The sequence below is a fragment of the Panthera uncia genome (assembly GCF_023721935.1).
Source record: "Panthera uncia isolate 11264 chromosome B3 unlocalized genomic scaffold, Puncia_PCG_1.0 HiC_scaffold_2, whole genome shotgun sequence".
In the NCBI taxonomy this organism is placed as follows: Eukaryota; Metazoa; Chordata; class Mammalia; order Carnivora; family Felidae; genus Panthera; species Panthera uncia.
In genome coordinates, this window is record NW_026057583.1 from 1,079,306 (window position 1) to 1,104,560 (window position 25,255).

Consider the following 25,255-nt stretch of genomic DNA (forward strand, 5'->3'; position numbering starts at 1 on the left):
CCCCCCTTACCCTCCAGGACCCATCCCTCACCCTCCCGGGGCCCCGCCCCTCTCCCCCGCAGGGCGCCTCCCCCCTTACCCTCCAGGACCCATCCCCTCACCCTCCTGGGGCCCCGCCCCTCTCACCCCCAGGGCGCCTCCCCCCTTACCCTCCAGGACCCATCCCCTCCCTCGCAGGGCCCCTCCCCTCTCCTTCCCAGGACCCCTCACCCCGCCAGGGCCCTTCCCAAGGGCCCTGCCCCAGATCTGAGGTCCCTCCTGTAGGTCTTCCACCCGGTGCTTACAAAATAGTGCTTGAGATCATCTAGGTGCTAATTTAGATGCTACGCGGATGAACTTTTCTTATGTTTGTAGTTCCGTGTTTATTTGGATGAGTATTAGAAAAAATACAATTGAAATTAGGGGGTTTTTTAATAGCAAGACTTGCTTTGTAAAGTTTTGAGTGAGGGGCACCTGGGTGGCTCAGTCCGCTGAGCAGCCAGCTTTGGCTCGGGCCATGGTTTCATGGTTCACGGGTTGGAGCCCAGAATTGGGCTCTCTGCTGTCAGCCTGGAGCCCGCTTCAGATCCTCTGTCCCTCTCTCTCTGCCCCTCCCCTGCTAATGCTCGCTCGCTCTCTCTCTCTCTCTCTCTCAAAAATAAACATTTTTGGGAGCGCCTGAGTGGCTCAGTCGGTTAAGCATCCAGCTCTTGATTTTAGCTCCGGTCATGCCCCCCGGGTTTGTGGGAGCCCCCCCCCCCCCCCCCCCCCAGGATACTCTGTGCCCACAGCATGGAGCCTGCTTCAGAGCCTCTGCCTCCCTCTCTCCGCCCCTCCCCCACTCTCACCTGCTCCCTCTCTCAAAAATAAATAAACGTTAAAAAAAATTAAGATAAATAAACATTTAAAAAAAATAAATAAAATAAAAATTTTTGAATGCAATATTTGAGGAACCCCTGCAGGCCCCAGGGAACACAGTTGGAGAACCACTGAAGCAGCCTGCCCTTCCTTCCTATTTTAGACTGGAGGGTCGAGGCCCCAAGGCAACGGACATGACAGAAATACAGAAGGTTTCCTTTCTCCTTGTAATTACAAAAGTGTATCAAAACCTGTGCCTTCCCTTTAGGAAAAGTTTAATTTTCTTTCTTTCTTTCTTTCTTTCTTTCTTTCTTTCTTTCTTAGTTTCTTTCTTTTGAGAGCAACAGAGACAGCATGAGTGGGGAAGGGGCAGAGAGAAAGCAAGACAGAATCCCAAGCAGGCTCCACTCTCAGCCAGAGCTGAGACCACCCCCACCCCTTCCCAGACCGGGCCCCGGAACCTAGCATCCTGCTTCCTGAGCCGGGGGCTTGGCCCCCCGAGGGTGGCTTTGGGCCCCCCCCCGCGGCCCCCCCCCCCCCCCCCCTGCGCGGGACTCAAACCCGTGAAACCGTGAGATCATAACCTGAGCTGAAACCAAGAGTCAGACGCTTAACCGACGGAGCCACCCAGGTGCCCCAAAATACATTTCGTTTGAAAAGAGAGCAGACGTAAGGGGAAATACTTGTTGTGGAGAAGTCCAGTATGGCCAAACGAGGCAGAGTGGTTTGTGGGGCTAGAAGATGGAACACGCTGTCCTGCTCCACTATGTCCCTTAGACATAACTTTGACCCATTGTCCCCTGCCGCCCTTCCCGTCCCTTCAGCCACTGCCCCCCCCCTCCCAGAGGTCCTTCTGTCCAGGCAGACGGAACGAGGCCTCTCGGGTCCCCCAGCCCCTCTCTGGCACTTAGGCTGCCCCATCGTTTCTACCCCACATCCGACCAGCTTCACGCTTTGACGCTGAATGTGCGCACAGCTCCCACCTTCCCTCGTGGCAGCCTCAGGGACCCTCCAGGGCCAGCCTGTGTCCTCACCTCTCCTGTGCACACGGCAGTGAGTGCGGGAGTGAGGGCCTGTCAGGCCTTCCCTGCCCCGGGAACGTTTTCTACCGGCGCGGAGATGATTTGTAGGTTTTATGGCAGCTGTTCCCCCCCCAGTCAGCTGGTAGGGCTGCGGAAGTGTCGTGTTAAGAAGGACTCTGAAGCTGAGTCTGAGCTCAGCCTTAAAAGCAGAGCAGGGGTGAGGGTGAGAGTGATACGCACTCGTGCCCCGTTCGTACCGTCTTTCTCCTCTACCGAAAACCCCCACGAGTCTGCAAAGCGTCCAAAGAGAAATAATACTGTGAAGCAAAACTGAAAACAAGAAGCAAAGGCTAAGAAAGTCGCACATAGCTCTGTCATCGGCGTGAATTTGCACAACGTGTGCAACATGCACTTGGGCGGGAGGCGGCCCCGGGGCAGGGCCCCCTGGTGGTCAGACACCTCTTCAGCGTGTCCAGCAAGCATACCCGCGATATGACGTGTCCCCATCTGCTAAAGGAAAGAGACACAGGCACCGTTACATTATGATACGAAACTTTGTCCCCAATAAGCACTTGGGACAGCAGCTGTGACCACAGACATGTGTCTGTCCTACTGGGGATCTTCTAAGTTACTGACTCAGCAAAGAGATGAGCCCCCAACTTTTGTCCTTTCTTCCCCGGACAATACATCAGACCCCCTGTGCCCACAGCACCCTGTCCCGCACTGGGGGTCACCTCCAGACCACGAAAGACCATGTTGACAGTCAAACCAGAGGGTTTTCCCCTGGAATTTTTGTCTCCTGGGGCCGAGCGTCCCAAACTCCTTCAATGATGGGAATCACTTGGGGGACCTGCTGAGACTAAAAATTCCTGGGCCCACTGGATCGGGATCTCCAAGGAGGAGTCTCCTGAGAGGCTGTATGGGTAATGAGAACTTCAGGTGGTTCTTATCACCAGGGAAGCTTGCAGAACTCTCATGGGGTCAAGTGGATGGGCTCCAGAGGTTTGGGAATTCTTGTATTCAGGTTCGAGTGTCATTTTTCCTGGAGCGTCCATGCTTTTAATCATATTCTCAAAGGGGTCCGTGAACCAGAAAGACCACTGAAGGATGGGACTGAGGGGAAAGACGCATACACATGCTCTTGACCTGAGGACAGTCCACCAGGCTACGGCTGCCTTCTTGGCCACATGTCCCTGGTGCCTGGTGTGTGTGATGCTGGCTTGTAGCAGGTGCCCAGGGAATAGTTGCTGGATGAATGAATGAATGAATGAATGAAATGAACGAATGAATGAATGAACACATTCGCCTTGGTGTGCTGGTGCAAACCTACAGGTACACCTGCCAAGGTGAGCAGGAGACAGCGGGTGTGTGGGCAGGAACCATGAGGCCCAGCCAGTCTCTGCCTATGACTGGAGGACTTCCTGGAGTAAGTGGCCCTGCCCCAACATTCCCCCACTTTAAACACATGGTCCCTGTTCAGAACACCCCCAGGAAGTCATTTCACTCAGACACTATGGTCCACACACACACACACTTCCAGAGGCTGTGCCCGTCGTGTGGCCCTGACCATCACCCCTTCCTCCCCACCCCCGCCAGGGCGTGAAGGAGTTCAAGTGCGAGGTGTGCGGCCGGGAGTTCACCCTGCAGGCAAACATGAAGCGACACATGCTGATCCATACCAGCGTCCGGCCCTACCAGTGCCACATCTGCTTCAAGACCTTCGTGCAGAAGCAGACCCTCAAGACGCACATGATTGTACACTCGCCTGTGAAGCCATTCAAATGCAAGGTACCAGGCTGTCGGGGCCCCAAGGCGGGATGTCCCCACGGGCAGCCCAGAGCCAGCACGACGGCCGCAGCTGAGACCCACTCAGAGCTGGCCTGGCCAGCACGAGCAGGGGAGCCCAGCTTGGGGTGAAAATGCCAGGGTTCAGAGCCTACAAGCTGCTGCGGTTGTATTTTTTTCAAAGCTGGGGAGAGGGTGAAGGTCCCCGCACAGCCCCAGGGAAAGAGCCCAGGCGTGGGACTCTGTGTGGTCGGAGAGCCGGGCCCTGGGCTTCTGGTAACCCCAGCCCAGGGAGGGTGGTACAGTGACCAGCAAGGAGCGGCTTCCACTCTGTCTCACAGGCCCCTGGGGTCACAGGGGAAAAGGACAGAGTGAGTGCCTTGCATAGCGATGGGGACTCCGGCTGCACCGGGGAGGCGGGAGCGGGCAGGGGGTTCGGGGACGGCGGGCTCCCCGAGGGCTCAGGAGTCGGTGTGTTCCAGGTGTGTGGGAAGTCCTTCAACCGCATGTACAACCTGCTGGGCCACATGCACCTGCACGCGGGCAGCAAGCCCTTCAAGTGCCCCTACTGCTCCAGCAAGTTTAACCTCAAGGGCAACCTGAGCCGGCACATGAAGGTCAAGCATGGTGTCATGGACATCGGCCTGGACAGCCAAGGTGGGTGGGCCACGCGCAGCGGACGGAGCGGGAGCAGCGCTGTCACGGCACACTCAGGAGCCTCCTGGCCGGTTAGGGGCGTGGGGAGGCTGGCCAGGCCAGAGGCCTCACTGGGATGCGCTCAGGTCTAGGGAGGAGGCACCCTGGAAGGTCGTCACGGTGATAATGATGGGATATTTATGTATTCTTCAGAGGACTTAAGTGGGCCCACATAAACAATAATAAATACGAATAAATAATCTTTTTTTTTTTTTTTTACGTTTTATTTATTTTTGAGAGAGAGAAAGAGAAAGCACGGGAGGGACAGAGAGAGAGAGAGAGAGACACAGAATCCAAAGACAGCCTCCAGGCTCTGAGCTAGCTGTCAGCACAGAGCCCGACGCGGGGCTCGAACCCACGAACCGTGAGGTCGTGACCTGAGCCGAAGTCGGACGCTTAACCGGCTGAGTCACCCAGGCACCCCAAAAATAATAAGTAATATTGATCAAGTGCTAACTGTGTGCCAGGCCTTTATTAACTCACATGGTCCTCACGGTGAGGTTGGCTCTGTTATTATCCCCATTTCTGAGATGCAGGGACTGGAGGACAGAGCAGTTAGGTAACTCATGCAAGATCACAACGCACAGGCGGTAACAGGCACTTTTATGTGGACGGCTAGAAGATGACATTTAAAATAAATGGAGGGGGAAGAAATTAACAAAAGGGAAAATAGCCGCTGGAAAGATGAGGGAAGCCAGGTGAGGTCACAATTCCAGATGTACCACGGGAGGGTCAGTGGACATCCCTGGGGAGCTCTGAGCATCCCAGCAGCCAAGGCAAAGAGTGTAATGCGCTCCATCACACTCCCGTAGTGCTTGCCAAAGAGAATGTAGCCCACGTACTCAGGTAAGGGGCCTCACCCCTGCGCTGGGTGGAGGTTTCGTAGGCTCTTTGTTGTCCAATCCGTAAGGTTAGTGATAGCCTCTCCCCTCAACACTTGTCAGTAGTGGAAAACATTAGTCTCTCGGGCCTTACTGAGGGGAGGAGGCACTTTAGACATTCTACCGGAAGCAAGAGATGGCGCTTCAGGGAGGTTCCTTGTACAGTCAGGAGCTATTTGACTCTGTGGTGCACCTTCTGAGACACGGTAGCCGGGAACATGCCTGGACAAGAAGGGGTGAGTTGACTTGCCCGGACTTAACTCATGAGCAGTCCGTCAGATGCTGGGGGGTGCCTGCAATAATCCCGATTCGGTTTTGCAGCAGCTAACCAGGGAGTGGCCTGGGTTTTCTGGCAGAAACAGGCGTCCTCAGTTTTCTGTTCTTGGGGGCAAGGATGAAACCCTGTTGGCTGCAGGCCGGTGCCCTCTGTAGCCTCTTCCTACGCAAAGTGTGGTACGAGAACCAACAATACGGGTGGGCATCGCCTGGGATCCCGCTAGAACTGCAGACTCAGCCCTACCCCAGATCTGCTGAGTCAGAATCTGCATTTCCAAAAAGATCTCAGGGCGGTTTGTTTGCACGGTGGGGTTTCAGAAGCAAGGAGCTAGGGTGGTGGTTTCAGACATTAGTATTCACTGGAACCGCTTGGAAGCTTGTAAAACACCTGGCTGGGCTCCACCCCCAGCGTGTCTGCATCTGTACGTCTGGGTCATGCTGCAGAATTTGCATTTCCAGCAAGTTCTCAGGGGATACCGAGGCTGCTGATCAGGGACCTCCCTTTGAGAACCTTCGATCTAGACTCTAAAAGGACTGGCACTCAAACTTGGCTGCACATTGGAAGCACCCGGGGAATTTTTTAAATGCTGATGCCGGAGTCGCAACCCCAGAGATTCAGATGTAATTGATCTGGCTATATGGCCTAGGATCGGCACTTTAAGGCACTTTATAGACTGTTTTTTTTTTTTTTTTTTTTTTAATGTTTATTTATTTATGAGAGAGAGAGCACAAGCAGGGGAGAGGCAGAGAGACAGAGGGAGACACAGAATCTGAAGGAGGCTCCGGGCTCCGAGATGTCCGCACAGAGCCCGACGCGGGGCTCGAACTGACAAACTGTGAGATCATGACCTGAGCCGAAGTCAGACGCTCAATGGACTGAGCCACCCAGGTGCGCCAGCACTTTAAAGCACTTGAGATAATTCTCTGTGCGGTAGAGTTTGAGAGCCCCTGCCCCCCCGCAGACCTGCCATGCATCTAACCTACCGGGAGGGAGCGGAGAAGAACTCTTCGCGTTGGAAACAGAGGTCTCTGCACACCTTGTCCCCAGGGGGTGGTGAAGGCACAGGCTGTGTCCCGTGAGGTCAGTCACCAGGAATGTGCAGGACGGCTTTCTTGCTGGCTGTACCAGGGAGTAAGGTGATTGACACTGGAATGGCTGGGACGCAAGCCAGCCTGCCTCTCGCGTATAACCTTGATCTGAGAAGCTCAGGCTTGACAGTCAGGAAGACTCACAGTGTGTCAGATGCTCTGGGTGCACGTACACACACGCACACTCAGGCTGGCCTTCTTCAGAGCTGGCTGATTCGGCCCCATAATAATGACACGGGGCGGGGAGCCTCCCTCCGTCTGTTTGAGGCATTAGCTGTGATTTTCCTCATGGTCACAAAATGGCTTCCAACAGTCATCAGGGCACTGTGCTTCCTTGTGCACAACCAGTGGGGAGAGTAAGAGCCTCTTCCCTTTTGCTCTAGGAAACCAGTGAGAATTGGGTGACTTCAGAGATTTCACACACAGGCCTTTCCTCGTGATTCACTGGCCTGAATTCATTCCTGAACCGCTTGTCGGTAAGGGGTGAGGTTACCCTCACACCATTGGTTCTCCACTGGGGGTGAGTCTGCCAACGTTTGGCTGAGTCTGGAGACATTTTTGATTGTTGAACCTGGGGTACCCAGGCGCCCCTCCCTCCCGCCATTTGAGGCAGAGCAGAACAGTGGATCAAAACAACGGTGCTTTCGGGCACCTGGATGGCTCAGTTGGTTAAGCGTCTGACTCCGACTCAGGTCACGATCTCACGGTTTGTGAGTTCGAGCCCCGCGTCGGGCTCTGTGCCGACAGCCTGGAGCCTGCTTCGGATTCTGCGTCTCCCTCTGTCTCTGCCCCTCCCCTGCTCGCAGTCTCGCTCACTCAAAAATAAACAAAACAACAGTGCTTTTGCTGGGTGCCCTTTGGCAAGTTGATTAACCTCTCTGAACTTCCTTTTGATCTCCTACATGGGGTTGCTGGGAGTATTCGTGAGAAGTACCACGCGTGCAGTTCATGCTAAGCGAGTGGTGTTGCAGAAATATGACAGAGGGCAGCAGGCTTGCATGTGGCCAAGAGATCCTGCAGAGGACCCCCTAGGAGGGGCAAGAGAGGCATGACAAAGAAAAGTTCAAGGCCAGCCCTGCACCCACCCACACAACTTTAGGGCTCAGGTCTGGTGACCCAGGTGAGAAGCCACAGGGAGCCTGGGGGCCTCTCCGTGCAGGAAGGGAGGCAGCTGAGAATCCTCTGGAAGCAATGACTAGGAAATCGTGTAGGAAGGTCCTCTGCCTCCGTGTAGAAGGGCCCGGCTCTTCCCACGAGGCGGCATCCGGGCCTCACGCGCGCCTCTCTTGCAGACCCCATGATGGAGCTGACGGGCACGGACCCCTCGGAGCTCGACAGCCAGCAGGAGACGGAAGACTTCGAGAACGCCTATACGTACGCTGGCGTGCACAGCAGCACCGAGGCCAGCGTCCTCACCGAGCAGGCCATGAAGGAGATGGCCTACTACAACGTGCTATAGCACAAGCCGGGCGCCCACAGGGCGAGGAGGGCTTGGGACGCGGGGGGAGACCCACGTGCCGCGGGCGCACCTCCCGCGGCTGAGAAAGCTACTGCCCCGCTGTCCCGAGCCCTCCCCTCCCACGGAGTCGTTTGCACCACTTCGGGACCCGTAGACCAAATGGAGACTGTACTACTGGCCTCAGCTGTGAACCAGGCCCAGGCCCCAGGCATCTGGGGGAGGAAGGAGAGCACAGGAGGCCCAGCTCTGGGTCTCCTTGGCCTGCTGCTGTGGGAGGGTGGGAGGAATGCTGATCGGGCCGTTGGGGGATAGGCCACAGGGGCACGGGTCCTTGGGCCTCTCCAGGGGCCCAGCCGAGCTGGGGCAGCCAGTGGGGAGGGGTTTGATCGCTTCCTGTCCGCTCCTCCTGGGGTCCCGGCACTGGAGGAAGAGAGAACGTGAGTCTTGCCTTGTTTCTCCTCTGGACCAACTCCTGCCTCTAGGGATGTTTGAGCTCCTGTGCTGGTCAGCACTGCCCCCCTGATCCCTCACCAGCCCCTGGGCCGCCAAAAGCCCAGGCCCCAGAGCCCCCCTTCCCCACCTTGTCCATAAACAGCCAGGCAGGGCCCTCTGCCTTCTACCTCCTGGTGCCTCCCGCGCTCTCCTCCAGCCAGGCATGCATGCCGCCCCGGTCCTGGCCTTAGGAAAGCAGGGTGTAGCCCGGCCCCCGGCGAATGCCCGCTCCAGCCAACCCCCAGAAGGCCCCCCCTCCAGCCATTTAAAAGTGGGTGTCCCTAAAGTGGATTTCAACAAATGTCATCCGGTTCTGTGCTGAACTGGTCCCCGCACCAGGGTCCCCCGATGTGAACAAAGCTGGGATGTGCCTTTCGCTGGGCACACACTGAGACAGATGGGGGCCCCCTCGAGTGAGGGGCAGGGCACAGCGAAGGGATCACGGGGACTGAGAGGGGCTGTCCCCAGAGGAGGCCAAGGACCACCTGGGGGGTGGCTGGAGTATTTTATTATTAACAAGTATCCATTTTGAGGATGGGGACAGCCAAGACTCAACAGGTTCCCAGAAAGAACAACATAGTTAAAAAGAAAATGAAGACCATAGAGATAAAAAAATTTTTGAGCAAAAGGGGTATTTTGAAGGTAATTTATTTTTTTTTTTTCCTTTCCAACTCTGTCACCTATTCTTTCTGCTGGAGATCATTTTCTTTTTCCAAATGGAAGCTCCCTTGTGTGCCGTGAGCGCTTCACGCCTCCCCGAGCTCCGGTGGCCCGCCAGGCAGGACTCCGGCGCGGAGGGGGGTTGGCAGGGAGCCTCGGGCCCTGGCGAGAGGCAGGACGCAGAGCTGGGCAGGCCCTCCGCCCCTGCCCGGCCTCTCCAGCCAGTGACTCGCTCTGCACCACCCACCTCAGCGGCCAAGGCTGCTCGATTCTGCTCAGCCGACAGCTCCCTCCCTTGCTTGCCTACTCTCATCGCCTCTGTCCCCACGCCAGCTCCTGCCCCGGGAACCGAAGACAGGCCCAGGGCATGAAATAGTACATTCAGGAATGCTAGGGCACCCGGACTCCTGCCCACTCGCCTCCTGAGGCCTCAGTGGAGAGGGGGCAGGCAGGGCTGTCCCCAAAGGCACGAAGGAGGTGAAGCCACCAACTTCGGCCCGGAAACCAGGAAAGGAGGGGGAACAGCCGGGGGGGGGGGGGACCAGTTTGAAATGCAGCTGACTACCCCCAAAGCTGTACCCTTAGTGAAGGACCAAGCCAGGCTTCAGGGTGGCTGTGATCAGGACTGAGGGGAGGACAAGGTGGCCTCGGGATCAGGCAGCCAGGTGCCCCTTCCTTCTCTGCTTAAGCTCATGCTAAGAGGCAACAAACGAGAGGACTGGGGGCTCAAAGGAGCCTTTTCCCCTCCAGAACCCCGAGGCCCCCCCCCCAGCCCCCCAGGTGCCCGCCATGATGACCCTCAGGTGGCAGTGACCCCGTCACTGTAGAAGACATTTTCTCCTGCTGAGCAGAAGCATCACCCCCTGCAAACTACCTCTTCCCACAATGTCTTTCTCCCCTGGTACCAAAAAGAACCCTGTACCTCCTCCTTCTCCTCCTCCTCCTCCTCCTCCTCTTTCCTGCCAGCGCAGTGGCCTTGGTCTTGGAAACCCAAGGGAGACGGTCTGGCCCCCAGGGCGGGGCTCTCCTTTCCTCCCCCAGCCCTGCCATCAGCTCGGCCCTCTGCGAGGTTCAATACTTGAACGCCCCCTGCCCTGTGCCTTGGACCCAGGCAAAGCTAAGAGAAAGAAACAGCACAACTTAAACAATTTGAGCTGGGGGGTGGTCTCAGCAAGGCTCCTGTCCTCACCCCTCCCCAACCTCTCAAGAGAGGCGTGCGGCCTCTTGGGTGACTTGGAAACTCCTGGACGAATTCCATTCTAACTTATTTTGACGTGTATACAAACCAACTGTTTAGAAATTCCACTTGTGCAAAGCCCTACTGTGTTTTTATGTTCCCGTTTAAGAGAGAAGTTTACTTAGCAATAATTATAAATAAATGAATATTCTTTAGCGAGGTGACTGTGAGTGCTTCTTCCCGTGGTTCTTGGGGACTTGGTCCTCACCCCTCCCCCAGAAGGAACTCCCAACAAAGCTGCCCTGCCCCACACAGCAGGGCATCCATCGCTTGCTCTCCGAGGAGGGGAAGAAACGCAGACCATCCTTCAGACCATCCTTGGCATTGGAATGGCCACCTGCAGGGCCAGGCGCCTACGGGGAGCCGCTCCAAGCCCAAGAGAGGAGGGCTGCGGCCAAGGCCCCAGAATTCCCACCACTTGCAGAGAAAAGCCGCTTCTCCTCTTGACCCACCGACAGGGTACCAGGACAGAAGCCAGCTCACGACGCCAGACTGCGCCTCCGAGGCTGCCAGCCCTTCCTACTGACGGGCAAGAAGGGGCCGGAAACCTTGAGCTTTGCCCCAGGAGTTGGGCCCTCAAGCAGAGCCCAGCTTTTCTTCCCACAGCCCTGGGAGTTCAGTATGATTACTGCAGACGCGCGGTCCTTCAAATACACGGAGGCCACCAGGGTGAGGGGCGGTTGGAACTCATCTCCAAGCTACCGAGGGTCCCAGCTGTCCAGTTTCAAGAGCTATGAGAGTCTCCCCCGCCCCCAACCCTGGAAACTGGGGAAATGGACTTTGGGTCGCCAAGTATCTGTTAGATCAGGTGAAAATGGCACAACTCTTCCCTGCCCCCAGCATCGAGACACCAAAAGTAGAATATATTCCCTGCACAAAAAGATAGCCCTTCAAGTTGGATCTGTTTTGCTTTACTGCAACTTTCCATCTTACTTTTCTGGTTTTGCCAAAGAATGGCGAGGAGGAACCCAAGTTAGGGACCCCGATGGGCCTAGACTACACGGGACCTCCATTCACAGTCCCAGCCCCGAGCCCCAGGCAGCCGTGCAGAGGGCCGTGAAGCCACCGCTGTGTGGAACCCATTCTGAGGACCAAGCAAAGGGTAAAGAAAGAGGTCTCAAGATTTTTAGGAGGTTAAAACTAACCAAGCAAAAAAATCAATCGATCAATCAATGGCAACGTAACCAGAATCTACCAGGAAGTGGTAACAATCCCCAAGTGGAGATCAGCATATAGGAACCGGATCGTGTTTGGTAATTTCAGGCCTGCACACCACAGGCCCAGCGGCTGGCCGGGCGGCTCCCGTAGAATTCAGGACACTCACCCTGCTGCCCGGTCCCCTCGCCTCACGGTGGCCCCTGTGAATGGAGGCCTGGGACGTGGGCGGAATCCACCGGCCCTTTGAGGGCCTCTTTCTCTGGGGCCCCGGGCCAGGCCGCCTCCTCCCTCGGGCACAAACACAGCAGACGGTTTTGTGAAGAGCTTTTTAGTAGCTAAATACGGCACCATGTGTTCCAAGGGCAATATAAATTACAGTATGCAAAACTCACTGGCTGAGGTAAAACACGCTGTTCCTGCCTCACATCACCATGAGGGGAAACACACAGATATTCTTAAAAACATCTCGCTTATAAAAAACGTCCCCTACAAAGGCCTCCTGAGAGGGGCCGGGAGGCTCAGCCGCGGCCCGCTGCCCCCCGACCCCGGCCCGCCCGCTGCGGGCCGCGCCCCGCCCCCACTACTGGCCCAGGGCCTTGTCCAGGTTGTTCTTGATGGTGTCCAGGAAGTCCGAGGTGTTCAGGAAGTGCTCGTTCAGCTTCACGCTGCCGAGAGAACACCGTTCACGTGAGGCGCGGCTCCAGCCTGGGTCCGGGCAGAGCCTGAACTTGGGCACCCGAGGAGCTGCCCTCCCGTGCCCGTGGGGCGTGGCACGCCCAGGCTGCGCGGCAAAGGTTGCCTAGAGCCCGTCGCCAAAGGGCCACACAACTTCAGACACTTGTACAGACGGTGAAGGCAAGGCTCTGAGCCCCTAGCCTCGGGGATGGGGGCAAACTCACAGGGTCTCAGGGCTGTGGACCTGGCCCACCCCAGGCCCCTGGCAGCTAAGCTGACCTGAGGATGAGGAGCGGGGAGGTGCCTCTAAGAGGGTCCTCTGGCTTCTTCCCACCCAGGGAAGAAGGTCCCAGAAGGCCAGCCCCTCCCTCTGCCACCAGCCACGCACTTGCTGAGGCCATGGATGCAGCCCGCCAGGTCCTTGGTCATGGCTCCGCTCTCTACCGTCTGGACACACACCTTCTCCAGGGTCTGTGCAAACCTGCAGGGGTCAGGCCAGAGTGAGGCCCCGGCGATACAGAGCCCGCCCAGAAGCTGCCCTGGGCCAGCTCAGGCCCCTCCCTCTCCGCTCACCTGATGAGGTCCTGGTTCCCATCCAGCTTCCCCCGGTGCTCCAGGCCACGCGTCCAGGCAAAGATGCTGGCGATGGGGTTGGTGCTGGTAGGCCGGCCCTGGGGGCGGGGGTCGTAGGGGGATCGGGAGCCGAACCGGCCGACAAGGGGGCCACCCGGACGCGACCGCCCACCCGTAGGCTGACGGGCCAGCCCCATCCCCCCAGCCCTCAGGGCCAGTGGGTTCTGAGCCCCCGGGACAGATGGGCACGCGACCATGGTCCCTACACTCACCTTCTGGTGCTCCCTATAATGGCGGGTGACCGTCCCGTGAGCGGCCTCAGCCTCGATGGTCTTCCCATCTGGGCAGACCAGCACAGACGTCATCAGGCCGAGGGAGCCAAAGCCTGAAGAGTGGAAAGACCCTCCATTCGGTGCCGGCACCCACCCTCCTCAGACCACCGGGGTTGAGTCCCCCTGCCCTTCTGCTGGGAGGAGACCCCCTCAGCTCGTGACCCCCAACGGCACCCAGGAGGACAGCCACTGTTTCGGGCTTGCCCACCCTTGTCGTGGGTCTCTAGAGCCCAGCACAGGGCAGGGGGGCGTTCAAAGGTGGCTATCATCAGCCTATACATACATCTGGGTTCCCAGAGCCTGGGGCCCCCAGAGCCCACGACCCCAGGACTTCTGCCCACCCAGCCTGGCTCGCAACCGCACGGTTCGTTCACGCAGAAAGCAGAAAGCCTGCCACCAGCTACATCACAACGATCCCTCTGTGTGCCTCTCTTGCAGGCTACTTCAAAGCTTTGTGACTTATCTCCAAATTCTCCCAAATCCAGACGTCAACCTTTTCTATTGTCAAGGTCTCCTGGGCTTCAAAAGCACCCCATGGCACCAAAATAAGAACTGTGTATGTCCCAAGAAAGAAAAAGCGAAAAACTTCTCCAGGAAAATTCATTGTCTGAGAAGTTCTGCTGCTGAGACTCGGGAAGGGGTCCCTTCTCCACGTTTCCTGGACCTTCACACTCACCCATTCCTTGTTTACTTAAGGGCAACTTTCATGCCTCTCTCTTGTCTGCTATGGCTTCTCGTCCTTCCATCCGAGATAGGAATTGTTCTAGTAAGAGGACCACTGCCACACTTATTGAAATAAAGGCCAAGGTTTTATGAAACGTCAGGAATTCTCATGCATTCTCCTTGCAACCCCGGGGTGGGCGTCACCTTCCTTCTCGGGAGCTAGACCTCAAACCATCTCACGTACCCTTGTTTCTCTTCCACTCTCTGCTCTACACGTTGTCTACTCCCTACTCTTGTGGGGGCGCTGCTCTTGTGCCCAACACAACTGGGCTATTTCTTCTTTTCTTTTTTTAAGATTTTACTTTAGAATTCTATTCTATTCTATTCTATTTTTCGAGAGAGAGAGAGTGCACGCAAGTAGGGAGAGGGGCAGAGAGAGAGAGGATCTCCAGCAGGCTCCAGGCCCAGCGTGGAGCCAGACGCAGGGCTCAATCCCACGACTGTGAGATCATAACCTGAGATGAAATCAAGAGTCAGGCACTTAACCAACTGAGCCACCCAGGCGCCCTGAGATTTTATTTCTTAAGTGATCTCTACACCCAGCTTGAGGCAGGAAACCACAATCCCTGAGATCAAGAGTTGCCTGCTCTTCTGACTGAGCCAGCCGGGCACAATCGGGCTATTTCTTATGGCTACTTCTCTAACGGTCTCATCCATGCTTTATGTTGCAATCTGAATTATCTCTTAGAGGACGCTCTAGGGCTTGGGGCTCTGCCGTCTTCCCCAGTATTCTCCTACAGCCAACAGGTTGACTGTGCAAAACGAATTCTCTGTAATTCGAAACGTACCCGGTTGTGCTCAAAACCATTTTTCTACTGGAGCCAACCCTGGCCCAAACCTGGAGGCACAGTCGCTTGGCTTCGTGGACAGGAACAACCTCAGAGCTGACGCACCTGGCCCCTTAGAACTTGAATTCCTAGGTTCTCCTTTTTCTGTAACAGCAGCCTTAGTAATACACCAGTCCAAACCTAATTGGTGACCCTTCCTCCCTCAGATGCCGGAGAGCTCCTGCCCCCTGCTGTCCACGGGGAACCCTGCAATGAGGCGGCCGGCCCCAGTCCCGCTGCCACACTGGACACATTTTCTACGAAGGGGGTCTGAAAATCCCCCCAGCCAGAGAAGACCGACAATCCACCCCTTGGGGAACAGGTGCTCCCAGCATACCCTGGGCCAGGATGTCCGACTGCACATCTCCGTCGTAGTTCTTGCAGGCCCACACGAAGCCGCCTGAAGACTTGAGGACCTGAGCCACCATGTCATCGATGAGCCGGTGCTCGTACCAGATCTTATTCTTGTCGAAGTCGGTCTTATAGTGCCTGGGAGCAAAAGGGCCGGTTGTGGGGAGAGGGCGGGAGGCTGCCAGGTTGAGGATCTCTCCTCGAGCCGAGCCGAAAGCCCTGGGACGGCGGCCTCCCCGTAGGACAGGGGCCCGGGGGGACAGGAGAGAAGGGCTGTGGGATCCCTGGGAAGGAATAAAGGGAGAGGCTGTTACTTGTCAAAGATTTCCTGGAAGATGTCCTTGAAGCGCCCGTCGTAGGCTTTCAGGATGGTGTTCTTGGTGCTCATGTACAGCGGCCACTTCTTCTGGATGGCGTACTGGAAGCAGCTGTGCGCAAAACCCGAGATGGACTGCGGGGGGAGAGAGGTCCCTGGCGTGGGGCCCGGCCGGCCCGCGGGCTACCAGCCCTCCCTGGGCTCCCCAGGTCTTAGGCCGTGCGGCTGGGGTAAAGCTAACTCCTGCAGCCCACCAGCCCGTCTCTAGAGTTGACGGCGCGTCCCAGCCTATCCTCTCTGAGCCCTCCGTGACTGGCTCAGAGAGGGTCATGTGAGCCAGGCCTGGAACTTTCACTGGAACCAGGAGCAAAAGAGGCTCTTTTCTGACAGGGTAACCAAGTCGGCAGGGGTAAGCCGGGAGCTGCCGGTGGTCACTGGTCACAGCCTGAGAATGAGGCCAACCGCAGAAGGAACGAAAAGCCAAGAGACGGGGAAGGGGAAAAGACTGCTTATCCAGCTTGCTTAAGCCAAGAGCCCAGACAACTAACACGCCCCCAGAGGTGTGTCAGGGAGTGAGTGCGGGGGTACCTGGCTAAGCGGGGGTCTGTCTTCCAGCCTCACTCCACACCAGGTCCACAGCAGGTCCCCCCGAAACATAGCCAAGATGCACTGGTCCCCCCGAAACACAGCCAAGATGCATTGGCTCACGGGCCTCGGACCTTCCTCAAGCCACTGACGCGGGAGTAGTGAGCATCACCAACCCGAAGCGGCCCCAGAGGGAGGAGGGAACGCAGGAGCCACCCGCCAGGGCCTCACCTCATCCGTGTTGTACATGCCCATCCCCACGCCACCGGCAGGGAAATTGAACACTTCCCACTCCTTAGCGCCACTGCCATCCTTCGGGGAGAAGACGATCTTGAACGTGCCGGCCCGGTCGACCACAAAGTCTGTGGCCTTGTACTGCAGAGACAAGAGCACGGCTCGGGCCAGGGGTTCTGAGCGAGGGGCCCAGGCCAGGAAGAGCCAAGTCCCGCCTCCTGCCGTGGCCAACCTGGTCGCCATGGGCGTGCCTGCCAATGGTGATGGGCTTGGTCCAGCCGGGGACGAGGCGTGGGATGTTTTTGCAGATGATGGGTTCCCGGAAGACGGTCCCCCCAAGGATGTTTCGGATGGTTCCGTTGGGACTCTTCCACATCTCCTTCAGCTTGAATTCTAGGAGGACAGAGGTGAAGGGACCCCACTGCAGCCCCCACCTTCCAACCAAAATCTGAACCCTAAGCAAGAACGCAGCCAGATGGGAGCCCTAAAAATCACCCTGGGGAAGGTCTAAAAGAGAAGTATATGGGCTCTGGGACCATACTTCTTTCCTTTTTTATTTTTTTTTAATGTTTATTTCTTTTTGAGAGAAAGAGAGAGACAGAGTGTGAGCTGGTGAAGGGGCAGAGAGAGGGAGACACAGAATCCGAAGCAGGCTCCAGGCTCCAGGCCGTTAGCACAGAGCCCGACGCGGGGCTCGAACCCATAACTGTGAGATCATGACCCGAGCCAAAGTCGGACACTCAACCGACTGAGCCGCCCAGGCGCCCCTCCGGGATCAGGTTTCTTGGGTTCAAGGTCCAGCTCCACCACCTGCAACTGTGAGTTTTATGCCAGTGAGTTAACCTGAGCTATAAAATGAAACTACTGATAAAAATACCTAGCATCTTGGGTTGCTGTCAGGATTACATAAACCTCTATGTAAAGTGCCTAGAACAGTGCCTGGCACATCGGGGCTCCTTCAGCTAGTGTATTTTTCCCGCGTCATGCGTGGACATAGCTCGGTCTGATGAACTCTGGCAGTATGGCGTCTCGCTGGACAGAGGCCAGAAGACCAGAGGGCAGGCCTCAGTACTGCCACGAGCCGTGGAGTCCAGCCCACGTTACCGGGACTGTTGGCTCTCTGCTTCCTTCTCCATAAAACAGGGGTACAGAAATCCCAGGGTTCAGGAGAAATGAAAAGAAACCCCACAAAGAAGAGCTTAGCACTTAAATGATCCCAATGCCCTAGGGTCAGGTACAAACCCGAAAGACGGAAGAAGGTCTGGAGTGTTTGGAAAGGTGCTTCGAATGCTTCCTTCCAGCTCCCTCGTGCCGTGGGACGCAGGCAGAGAGAAAGAGCTCTGCACACCCCTGAGCGACCCTTTCTCGAATTTTCCAAACGTGGCCCCTTTATCCACGTACCGGTGCCATTGTTTCGGGAAACCCTCAAAAGTGCTCCCCAGAAGCAGGGACCGGCAGCCGGTCCAAGCCTGGTGAGCGCACCTCTCTGAGACCCCTCCGCGGCCGCAGGGGGCAGGGGACAGACCCGCAAGGCCAAGACAGCGGCAAGACACTAGCGACGCTCCCTAGAGCCCGCTGCGGCTCTGAAAGATACAAGCTGACACGCGGCACTCCGCTGGCCAGAGGTGGCCCCGAGGTGTCTCTGTAAACCTGCCTGCAGGACAGTCCAGGAGGCGAGAGGGGCGCCCGAGGAGGCTGCCCTTCCTCTGACGGCTTCGGCAACGTGTCTGTGGCCCACGACACCTACTGGTGCTGGCCAGAGCCGCGCGGCACAGCAGCAACGCCACGGGCCTGGATTCGGCTCTGCCGCACCCCACGTGGGTGCCAGCCCCTCACCGGCCCTCCCAGCCTCCTCTGCAGGAAACCCCACGGCCCCAACGCCTCCCGCGAAGCCGCAGGGAGACGGGGTTCGTGTCGCGGCCCCCACGCCCCCAGCCCACCTGCCTCCGCACCCTCACACCTTCCACACGGGCCTCATCGGGGGTGATGGTGGCGCACTTCACAGCCACACTGTACTTCTGGGTGGCCAGTGCGGAGTCTACGGTGACCTGGTCGTTGGTCTGGTCACGGTTTGGGAGCCCCAGGTCGAAATACTTGAGCTGGACATCCACGTGCGGCAGGATGAGCTAGAAACAGATGACCAGGGCAAGGCATCAGCCCAGATGACTGTGACTCAGGGGCACGAGGGGGCCTGCGCGGGGGGCTGAACGCCCACTTTGGGAGGGAACTACCTTCTCCTTGATGAACTGCCAGATGATCCGGGTCATCTCATCGCCGTCCATCTCCACCACCGGCTTCGCCACCTTGATCCTCTTGTCGGCATCTAGAACCGGGCAACACGGCGCATCATACCTCTGGGGGAGGGGGGGTGTTCTGGGTGAGCTCCTCTCCTCCCCCGCGGGATCTGCCCTTCACCCAGGAGAGCAGTGTCAGCCAGGGCTCGGTTACCCACACTCACTCCCCCTCGGCAGGACCAGCTCCCGGGCCGGGCCGCCTGGGGGGGGGGGGGGGACCCGGACCCCCCACTGAGGAGGGCCAGCTAGGACTGAAAGATGGTGGCCTGAATCTGAAGGCAGAGGAGCCCAAGAGCCAGAGGTCCAGAGCCAAGCAGGGCCACCTGTCCGGGAGCAAGTAGGGGAGGGAATGCCTACAGGCTGTCGCCACCCAGTTCCGAGGGCAGGCGCTGTGGCCCAACCCCAGCGATTCTGTGAGTTTCCTCGTAACCTTGTTACAAGAGCCCGACTAAATCCAAGTGGGGACGGAAACTGCACTCGCACCTCCTCTGTGCCTGACGTGCTCCCCTACCCCCTTTGCGTGATTCCTTTTCATCCTCAAACCACTCCCAAAGGGAATATGGCTATCTCCACTTTAGGTGCGCCTGGGTGGCTCTGTCGGTTCAGCGTCTGACTTCGGCTCAGATCACGATCTCGCGGCTCGTGGGTTGGAGCCCCGTGTCGGGCTCTGCACCGACAGTTCAGAGCCTGGAGCCTGCTTCGGATTCTGTGTCTCCCTCTCCCTCTCTGCCCCTCCCCTGCTTGTGCTCTGGTCTCTGTCTCTCAAAAATAAATAAACACTAAAAAAATTTTTTTAATGTGGTGCAACTGAGGCTCGGAGAGTTTGCCAGCTTCCTGCCAAAGGTGACACAGCTTGAGGACAACAGAGCTACCAGGATTCACACTTTCTCAGCGGCAAGCAGAGGCTTAGGGCACCCAGAATGCAACTCCGAACCCTGGATCCAAGCTGGCAGGCTGGCCAGTCCTGCCGGAGAAGCATCAAAGGTCCAAAGCGACAGTGGAGGAGGACAGGAGCCGGGCGGGGGAGGCTCTTCAAGGAAAGTCTGACTCATGAGGAAAACCAACAGTCTGGGAAGTGAATTCCAAAGAAAACTCAAGAAAATGACCCATCCAATTAAATCAGTGCAGGCTACCTTGAGCGAGACTTGTCGAACCTTAGCCTGTAGCACGGAGGTACCCACGGCCTGGGAAGAAACAGCCCCTGCAGAGTAGGGAGGGCAACAAGACAGGTGCAAAACCTACAGCCAGGCCTCGACCATCAGAAGGCTCGCTCACCGCTGACACCCGGGCCGGAGTGAGACAGCTGAGAACTGACTGGGCTCTGTCCCCAGCAGAGCCCCCTCCGCCCTCGCTTAGGGCCCATTTACTCTTAGGTTTACGCACAATCCTTACAGATGTCGCGGATCTTCCGCCTCACCAGACACGAGACGGCGAATCAGAAGAAAGGATTAGGACGTTCACTTAAAAACACCAACGGTCAGAAGCAGTGACATCTGCTAGGTGGACAGCAAGGAACGGACGTCTACGAAAAGCAGGCCCTGACACTGAAAAAGCATGACCACCTAAGCACGTTTAAAACAGAAGTGACTGGGGCGCCTGGGTGGCTCAGTCGGTTAAGCGTCTGACTTCAGCTCAGGTCGCGATTTCTCAGTTCATGGGTTCGAGCTCCGCATCGGGCTCTGTGCTGACAGCTCGGAGCCTAGAGCCGGCTTGCGATTCTGTCTCCCTCTCTCTCTAACCTCCCCCCCCACCCCGCGCTCACGCACACGCGCGCACATGTTCTTTCCCTCTCTCTCTCTCTCTCTCTCTCAAAAGTAAATAAACATTAAAAAATTTTAAAACAGAAGTGACCAAAACCCAACAGATCCCCACATATCACTGCCCTACAACACACACCACAGCCATGACTCGTGCTGACCTCCCCAACCCACTAAGAAAAAGGTGAATTATGTGCAGCGAAATGATTCACTATCCAAACACGTGCGCAGATTTTTTTTAATCTAAAAATAATCTCCCAAAGATGTGCAAACAGGTTTTTTTGTTTTTTCTTTTCTTAATCTAAAAGGAATCTTGGGGGTGCCTGGGTGGCGCAGTCGGTTAAGCGTCCGACTTCAGCCAGGTCACGATCTCACGGTCCGTGAGTTCGAGCCCCGCGTCGGGCTCTGGGCTGATGGCTCGGAGCCTGGAGCCTGTTTCCGATTCTGTGTCTCCCTCTCTCTCTCTGCCCCTCCCCCGTTCATGCTCTGTCTCTCTCTGTCCCAAAAATAAATTTAAAAAAACATTGAAAAAAAAAAAATTAAAAAAAATAAAAGGAATCTTGGAGGTTATTTAGGAAGACAAATGAGACCCAGGAAGCGTGGCTTGTGTCAATGTCAGGACTGATCCCGGGTCTCTGGCCCCAGTGTGGCCTCTGGACACCCTCAGCGGGTCACGTATGGAGAAGCAGAAGGCAAACACAGACTCCAAACATTCCATTCCCTGGAGGACAAGGTGAGCTCAGCCGGCACCTCTCCGCCCCCCTTTCCAGGAGGCACAGGGGCCTTTGGACCCAAGCCGCAGAATTCCTTCACCTTTCCGGGCTGGAAGCTTGAGTGGAAAGGGCTTTAGGACTCGCAGAAAGTCTACTGGGCCACTGAAGAGCTAGCTTCATTTTGTTTTAATTTTTTTTTTTTTTTTTTTATGTTTATCTTTGAGAGAGACAGAGCATGAGCAGGGGAGGGGCAGAGAGAGGGAGACAGAGAATCCGAAGCAGGTTCCACGCCAAGGAGATTCGGTGCCAAGCCCGATGCAGGGCTCAAACTCAAGAAACCGTGAGACCATGACCTGAGTTGAAATCAAGAGTAGGACGCTTAACCAACTGAGCCACCCGGGTGCCCCAAGCTAGCTTAGTTTTTAAGAGCATCTCCTATGAGTTAATGTCATGAGAGCTAATCAAGGTTGTTTTAATGTACTGAAGCTACCATAATCATAATCCCTAAGGAGAATTCATTTGTGGCCAGTCTTAAAGGTTTCTGCCTCGCTGGGCTCCACTCAAGTTTTGGGCTTCAGACCCAGCTCCATCTGGGAGTTCAATGTCACGATCATAGCAGGCAGCCCTCCCTGTGGTGCCTGCAGGTGTCAAACCCTCAGAGACCACAGGGCCCACTTATTTACAACCAGGCGCTAAGCACCTCTTCCTGAAACACCAAAAAATATAATAGTTCCTGGCCTAAAGGAGTGAGTATGAAAGGGAAAACCTACAGATAACGGAGAGAGAGCAAGCAGCCCAGTTATCAAAGTCAGGAGCACAGCCTCCTTGAAAGGGTCCTTCCCAGAACCGGGGGCGTGGGGGACACGGAAGCCAAAGCAGCAGAGACTCCTGATTGGCTCACGCAGCGATTTTAAAAAAGCATATTCAGGGGCGCGTGGGTGGCTCAGTCGGTCGAGCGTCTGACTTCAGCTCAGGTCATGATCTCACAGTCCGTGGGTTCGAGCCCCACGTCGGGCTCTGTGCTGACAGCTCAGAGCCTGGAGCCTGCTTCCGATTCTGTGTCTCCCTCTCTCTCTGCCCCTCCCCCGCTCATGCTCTGTCTTCTCTCTGTCTCAAAAATAAATAAAAACATTAAAAAAAATAAAAAAATTTAAAAAAAAAAAAGCATATTCATTGGTGACCAAGGTTTTAAAATCGGGCGATTTCAACAACACAACAACAACAAAAACCAATTAATAAAGGGGCAAAGGACTGGAATCGACATCTCTCCAAAAAAAAACGATATATAAAAGACCAATAAGCGTATGAAAAGTTGTCCCACAGCACTCATCGTTAGGGAAATGCAAATCAAAATCACCATGAGATACCACCTCACACCCACAAGGACGGCTGCCAACAAAACCAAAACCAAACCAAAAACCCCAAAGCCGAAAACAACAAGTGTTGGTGAGCATGTGGAGAAGCTGGTGAGAATGGACAGTGCGGCAGCTGCTACGGAAGACGGTGTGGTGCTTCCTCAAAAAATCAAAGATGGAACCGCCATATTGGTCGGCGGTCCCACTTCTGGATATCTATCCAAAATAAGTAAAAGCAGGGTCTCAAAGAAATATCTGTACACCCTCGTCCACAGCAGAATTACTCACAATAGGCAAGAGGTGGAAACAACTCCAGTGTCCCTCAAGGAACGAAGGGAAAAACAGAATGTGGTATGAGCCTTCGAGAGAACAGGACTCTGGAAATGGATCCAGGAGGGCTAAGAAAAACGCTCCTCCGAAAGGTTAAACGATGTTCACAGTTTCGAGCTTCTCCCAGACTGGGCTCCCCGCCACTTAAATGTGGATGTACTTGCTCAGAAATTGAAAAAGGAAGTGCCGCCATTGTGAGCAACAGCGATGGGTCTGGACCTACCTCAATAGCGTTTGCTGCTCATTCTTTCGTCTCAAATTCCACAAAACCAGTTGCCCTTGGGATGGCCAGCAGACCTATACTGTGGCATACTCATATAAACAACACGGCCACATTTCCCACACACTTTCAATCCAGCGACGATGAACAGTTCTGAACTCTTAAAATAAATTAGAAGCAGTGACAAATAGGCAAGGAATTCATAACCACATCGCCTAAGCTTTGCGCAATTCCCGTACCTTACCCAGAAAGTCAATACATTTTAAGTGGAGTATTTTTTACGTGGGTATGTACATAGAATGGAATATTCAGCCTTAAAAATTAGCAAGATGCAGACACAAGCCACAGCAACAGCAGGGATAAACCTTGAGGACAGTATGTGAAGAGTAAGCCAGTCACAAAAAGAAAAATACGTCTGATTCTCCTTACGTGCGGTACCTAAAAGCAGTCAAATTCACAGAAACAGAAAGTAGAATGATGGTTGCCAGCGGCTGGGGGAGGAGGGAATGGGGAGCTGTTGTTTAACGGGTACCTACAGAGTTTCGGTTTTGCAAGATGCTGAAGCTCTGGGGGTTGGTTGTCCAACAGTGAGAAAGTATTTAACACTACTGAATGGCACGCTTACAAATGGCTAGGACAGGAAATTTGTGTTATGCAGTATTTTTACCACAATAAAAATAAGAAATAACGGTTTTTAAGTTTTTAAAAATCTAAATCAGTCAAGGGGCGCACCTGGGTGGCTGAGTCAGCCAAGCGACCCGCTTCGGCTCGGGTCGTGATCTCGCGGTCCGTGAGTTCGAGCCCCGCGTCGGGCTCTGTGCTGACGGCTCAGAGCCTGGAGGCTGCTTCAGATTCTGTCTCCGGCTCTCCTCTGCCCCTCCCCTGCTCACACTCTGTCTCTCTGTCTCTGTCTCTCTCTCTCTCTCAAATATAAAATAAACACTTAAAAAATTTTAATCTAAACCAGTCAAAACAAAAGCAACCCAGGAGATTTTACACAAAGATTCCAGGCCTATCGCGTACCCTCCAGAGGACACAGGCCCCAAGGCAGCAGAGTGGGAGACCTTGTGTGTGGTTCAGCCAATAAGGCAGAGCCACCCCCATCGTCCACCCCTCTCTGGGTGACAAGAGATGACGAACGATCTGAAACCCAAGGAACAGCACGGGGGTCTCCCTGAAAGCTTCCAAGGGACAGCCACCGTGACATTTTCAGATGACATGTTGCACACTGGCCTCTTGGCCAGAGTGTGGGATGGAGTTACACCAGTCCACAGGGAGTCCGGGAGGCCAACTCTCCTCCCGGTCTGGGATTCCGAGCACCCAACACCAAGTAAGGATTTCAAAACCCGGCGCCCGTTTCAGGATCGGCCTGCTGCTCCAAACTCAAGGCTAAAGGTCCCTCCCAAGATGGCCACCCCCAAGAATAAGTGCGTAACCACATGCCTGCCCTGGCTGTCAGCCAAGAAGCCGCCAAGCCGGCGTGGCCCAGCAGCATGTGGGGAGAAGCCCCCAGTTCCTGGGAGCTCAAGAAGGCAGGGCAGCAAATCTGGAAGAGATTTCCTTGGGGTCATCCTTCCCTCCTCCCCATTCCCTCACACGCACGTGCCAACCATTGAAACATCCTATCGGCTCTTCCTTCAAAATGCATCCAGAATCCAACCACTTCTTGCCACCCCCAGGGCCAATAACCTTGCCAGAGTATGACTACGCCCTCCTACCAGGACCCTGAAGCCAGAATGGGTCTGTTAAAATGTAAATTGGGGGGAGGGGGGGGCTCCTGGGTGGCTCAGTTAGTTGAGCATGGACTTCGGCTCAGATCTCTCAGTTTGTGGGTTCCAGCCCCATGTCAGGCTCTGTGCTGACAGCTCAGAGCCTGGAGCCTCCTTCACATTGTGTCTCCCTCTCTCTCTGACCCTCCCTACTCACCCTGTCTCTGTCTCTCTCAAAACTAAACATTAAAAAAATAATTTAAAGATTAAAAAAGCTTTAAAAAAATGTAAATCAGGCCACAATGCCCTTCTCAAAACCTTGCAAAACTTCTCTTTTCAGTCAGAGTAAAGGCCAAAGTCCTCAAAAATGTGTGGTCCCCACAACGCTTGACCTCATCTGTCACTGACCCCCTTCCCCTGACCTCTGCCTGGCTCGGAACTCTTCCCTCTCTGCTTCTCCCACAAGCAAAGGTGTACTCCTCCATCAGGCACTCCTCCAACAGGCTCTCCTCCATCACTCACTCCTTCATCAGACACTCCCCCATCACACATTCTGCCATCACACTCCTCCATCAGACACTCCTCTATCACGCATTCCTCCATCAGACACCCCTCCATCACGCACTCCTCCATCAGACACTCCTCTCCTCCATCAGGCACCCCTCCATC

The 25,255-nt window shown here is 55.6% G+C and overlaps 2 protein-coding genes across 2 annotated transcripts in view; one reads left to right on the forward strand and one right to left on the reverse strand.

The window, feature by feature from the left end:
* Window positions 1-11,763, forward strand: part of ZNF710 (zinc finger protein 710) — a 16,035-nt gene extending 4,272 nt beyond the window's left edge. The window contains exons 2-4 of the mRNA XM_049614287.1: window positions 3,456-3,647; window positions 4,127-4,301; window positions 7,879-11,763. Of these exons, the coding sequence (XP_049470244.1) occupies window positions 3,456-3,647; window positions 4,127-4,301; window positions 7,879-8,045 (534 nt within the window). The 3' untranslated portion in view covers window positions 8,046-11,763. The remainder of the gene's footprint in view (window positions 1-3,455; window positions 3,648-4,126; window positions 4,302-7,878) is intronic.
* A 141-nt stretch (window positions 11,764-11,904) lies between these two features.
* Window positions 11,905-25,255, reverse strand: part of IDH2 (isocitrate dehydrogenase (NADP(+)) 2) — a 16,744-nt gene continuing 3,393 nt past the window's right edge. The window contains exons 2-11 of the mRNA XM_049614288.1: window positions 18,440-18,531; window positions 18,169-18,334; window positions 16,441-16,601; window positions 16,206-16,349; window positions 15,388-15,524; window positions 15,060-15,211; window positions 13,113-13,225; window positions 12,841-12,938; window positions 12,656-12,748; window positions 11,905-12,257 (exon numbers count right to left, since the gene is read on the reverse strand). Coding sequence (XP_049470245.1) covers window positions 12,173-12,257; window positions 12,656-12,748; window positions 12,841-12,938; window positions 13,113-13,225; window positions 15,060-15,211; window positions 15,388-15,524; window positions 16,206-16,349; window positions 16,441-16,601; window positions 18,169-18,334; window positions 18,440-18,531 — 1,241 coding nt within the window. The 3' untranslated portion in view covers window positions 11,905-12,172. The remainder of the gene's footprint in view (window positions 12,258-12,655; window positions 12,749-12,840; window positions 12,939-13,112; window positions 13,226-15,059; window positions 15,212-15,387; window positions 15,525-16,205; window positions 16,350-16,440; window positions 16,602-18,168; window positions 18,335-18,439; window positions 18,532-25,255) is intronic.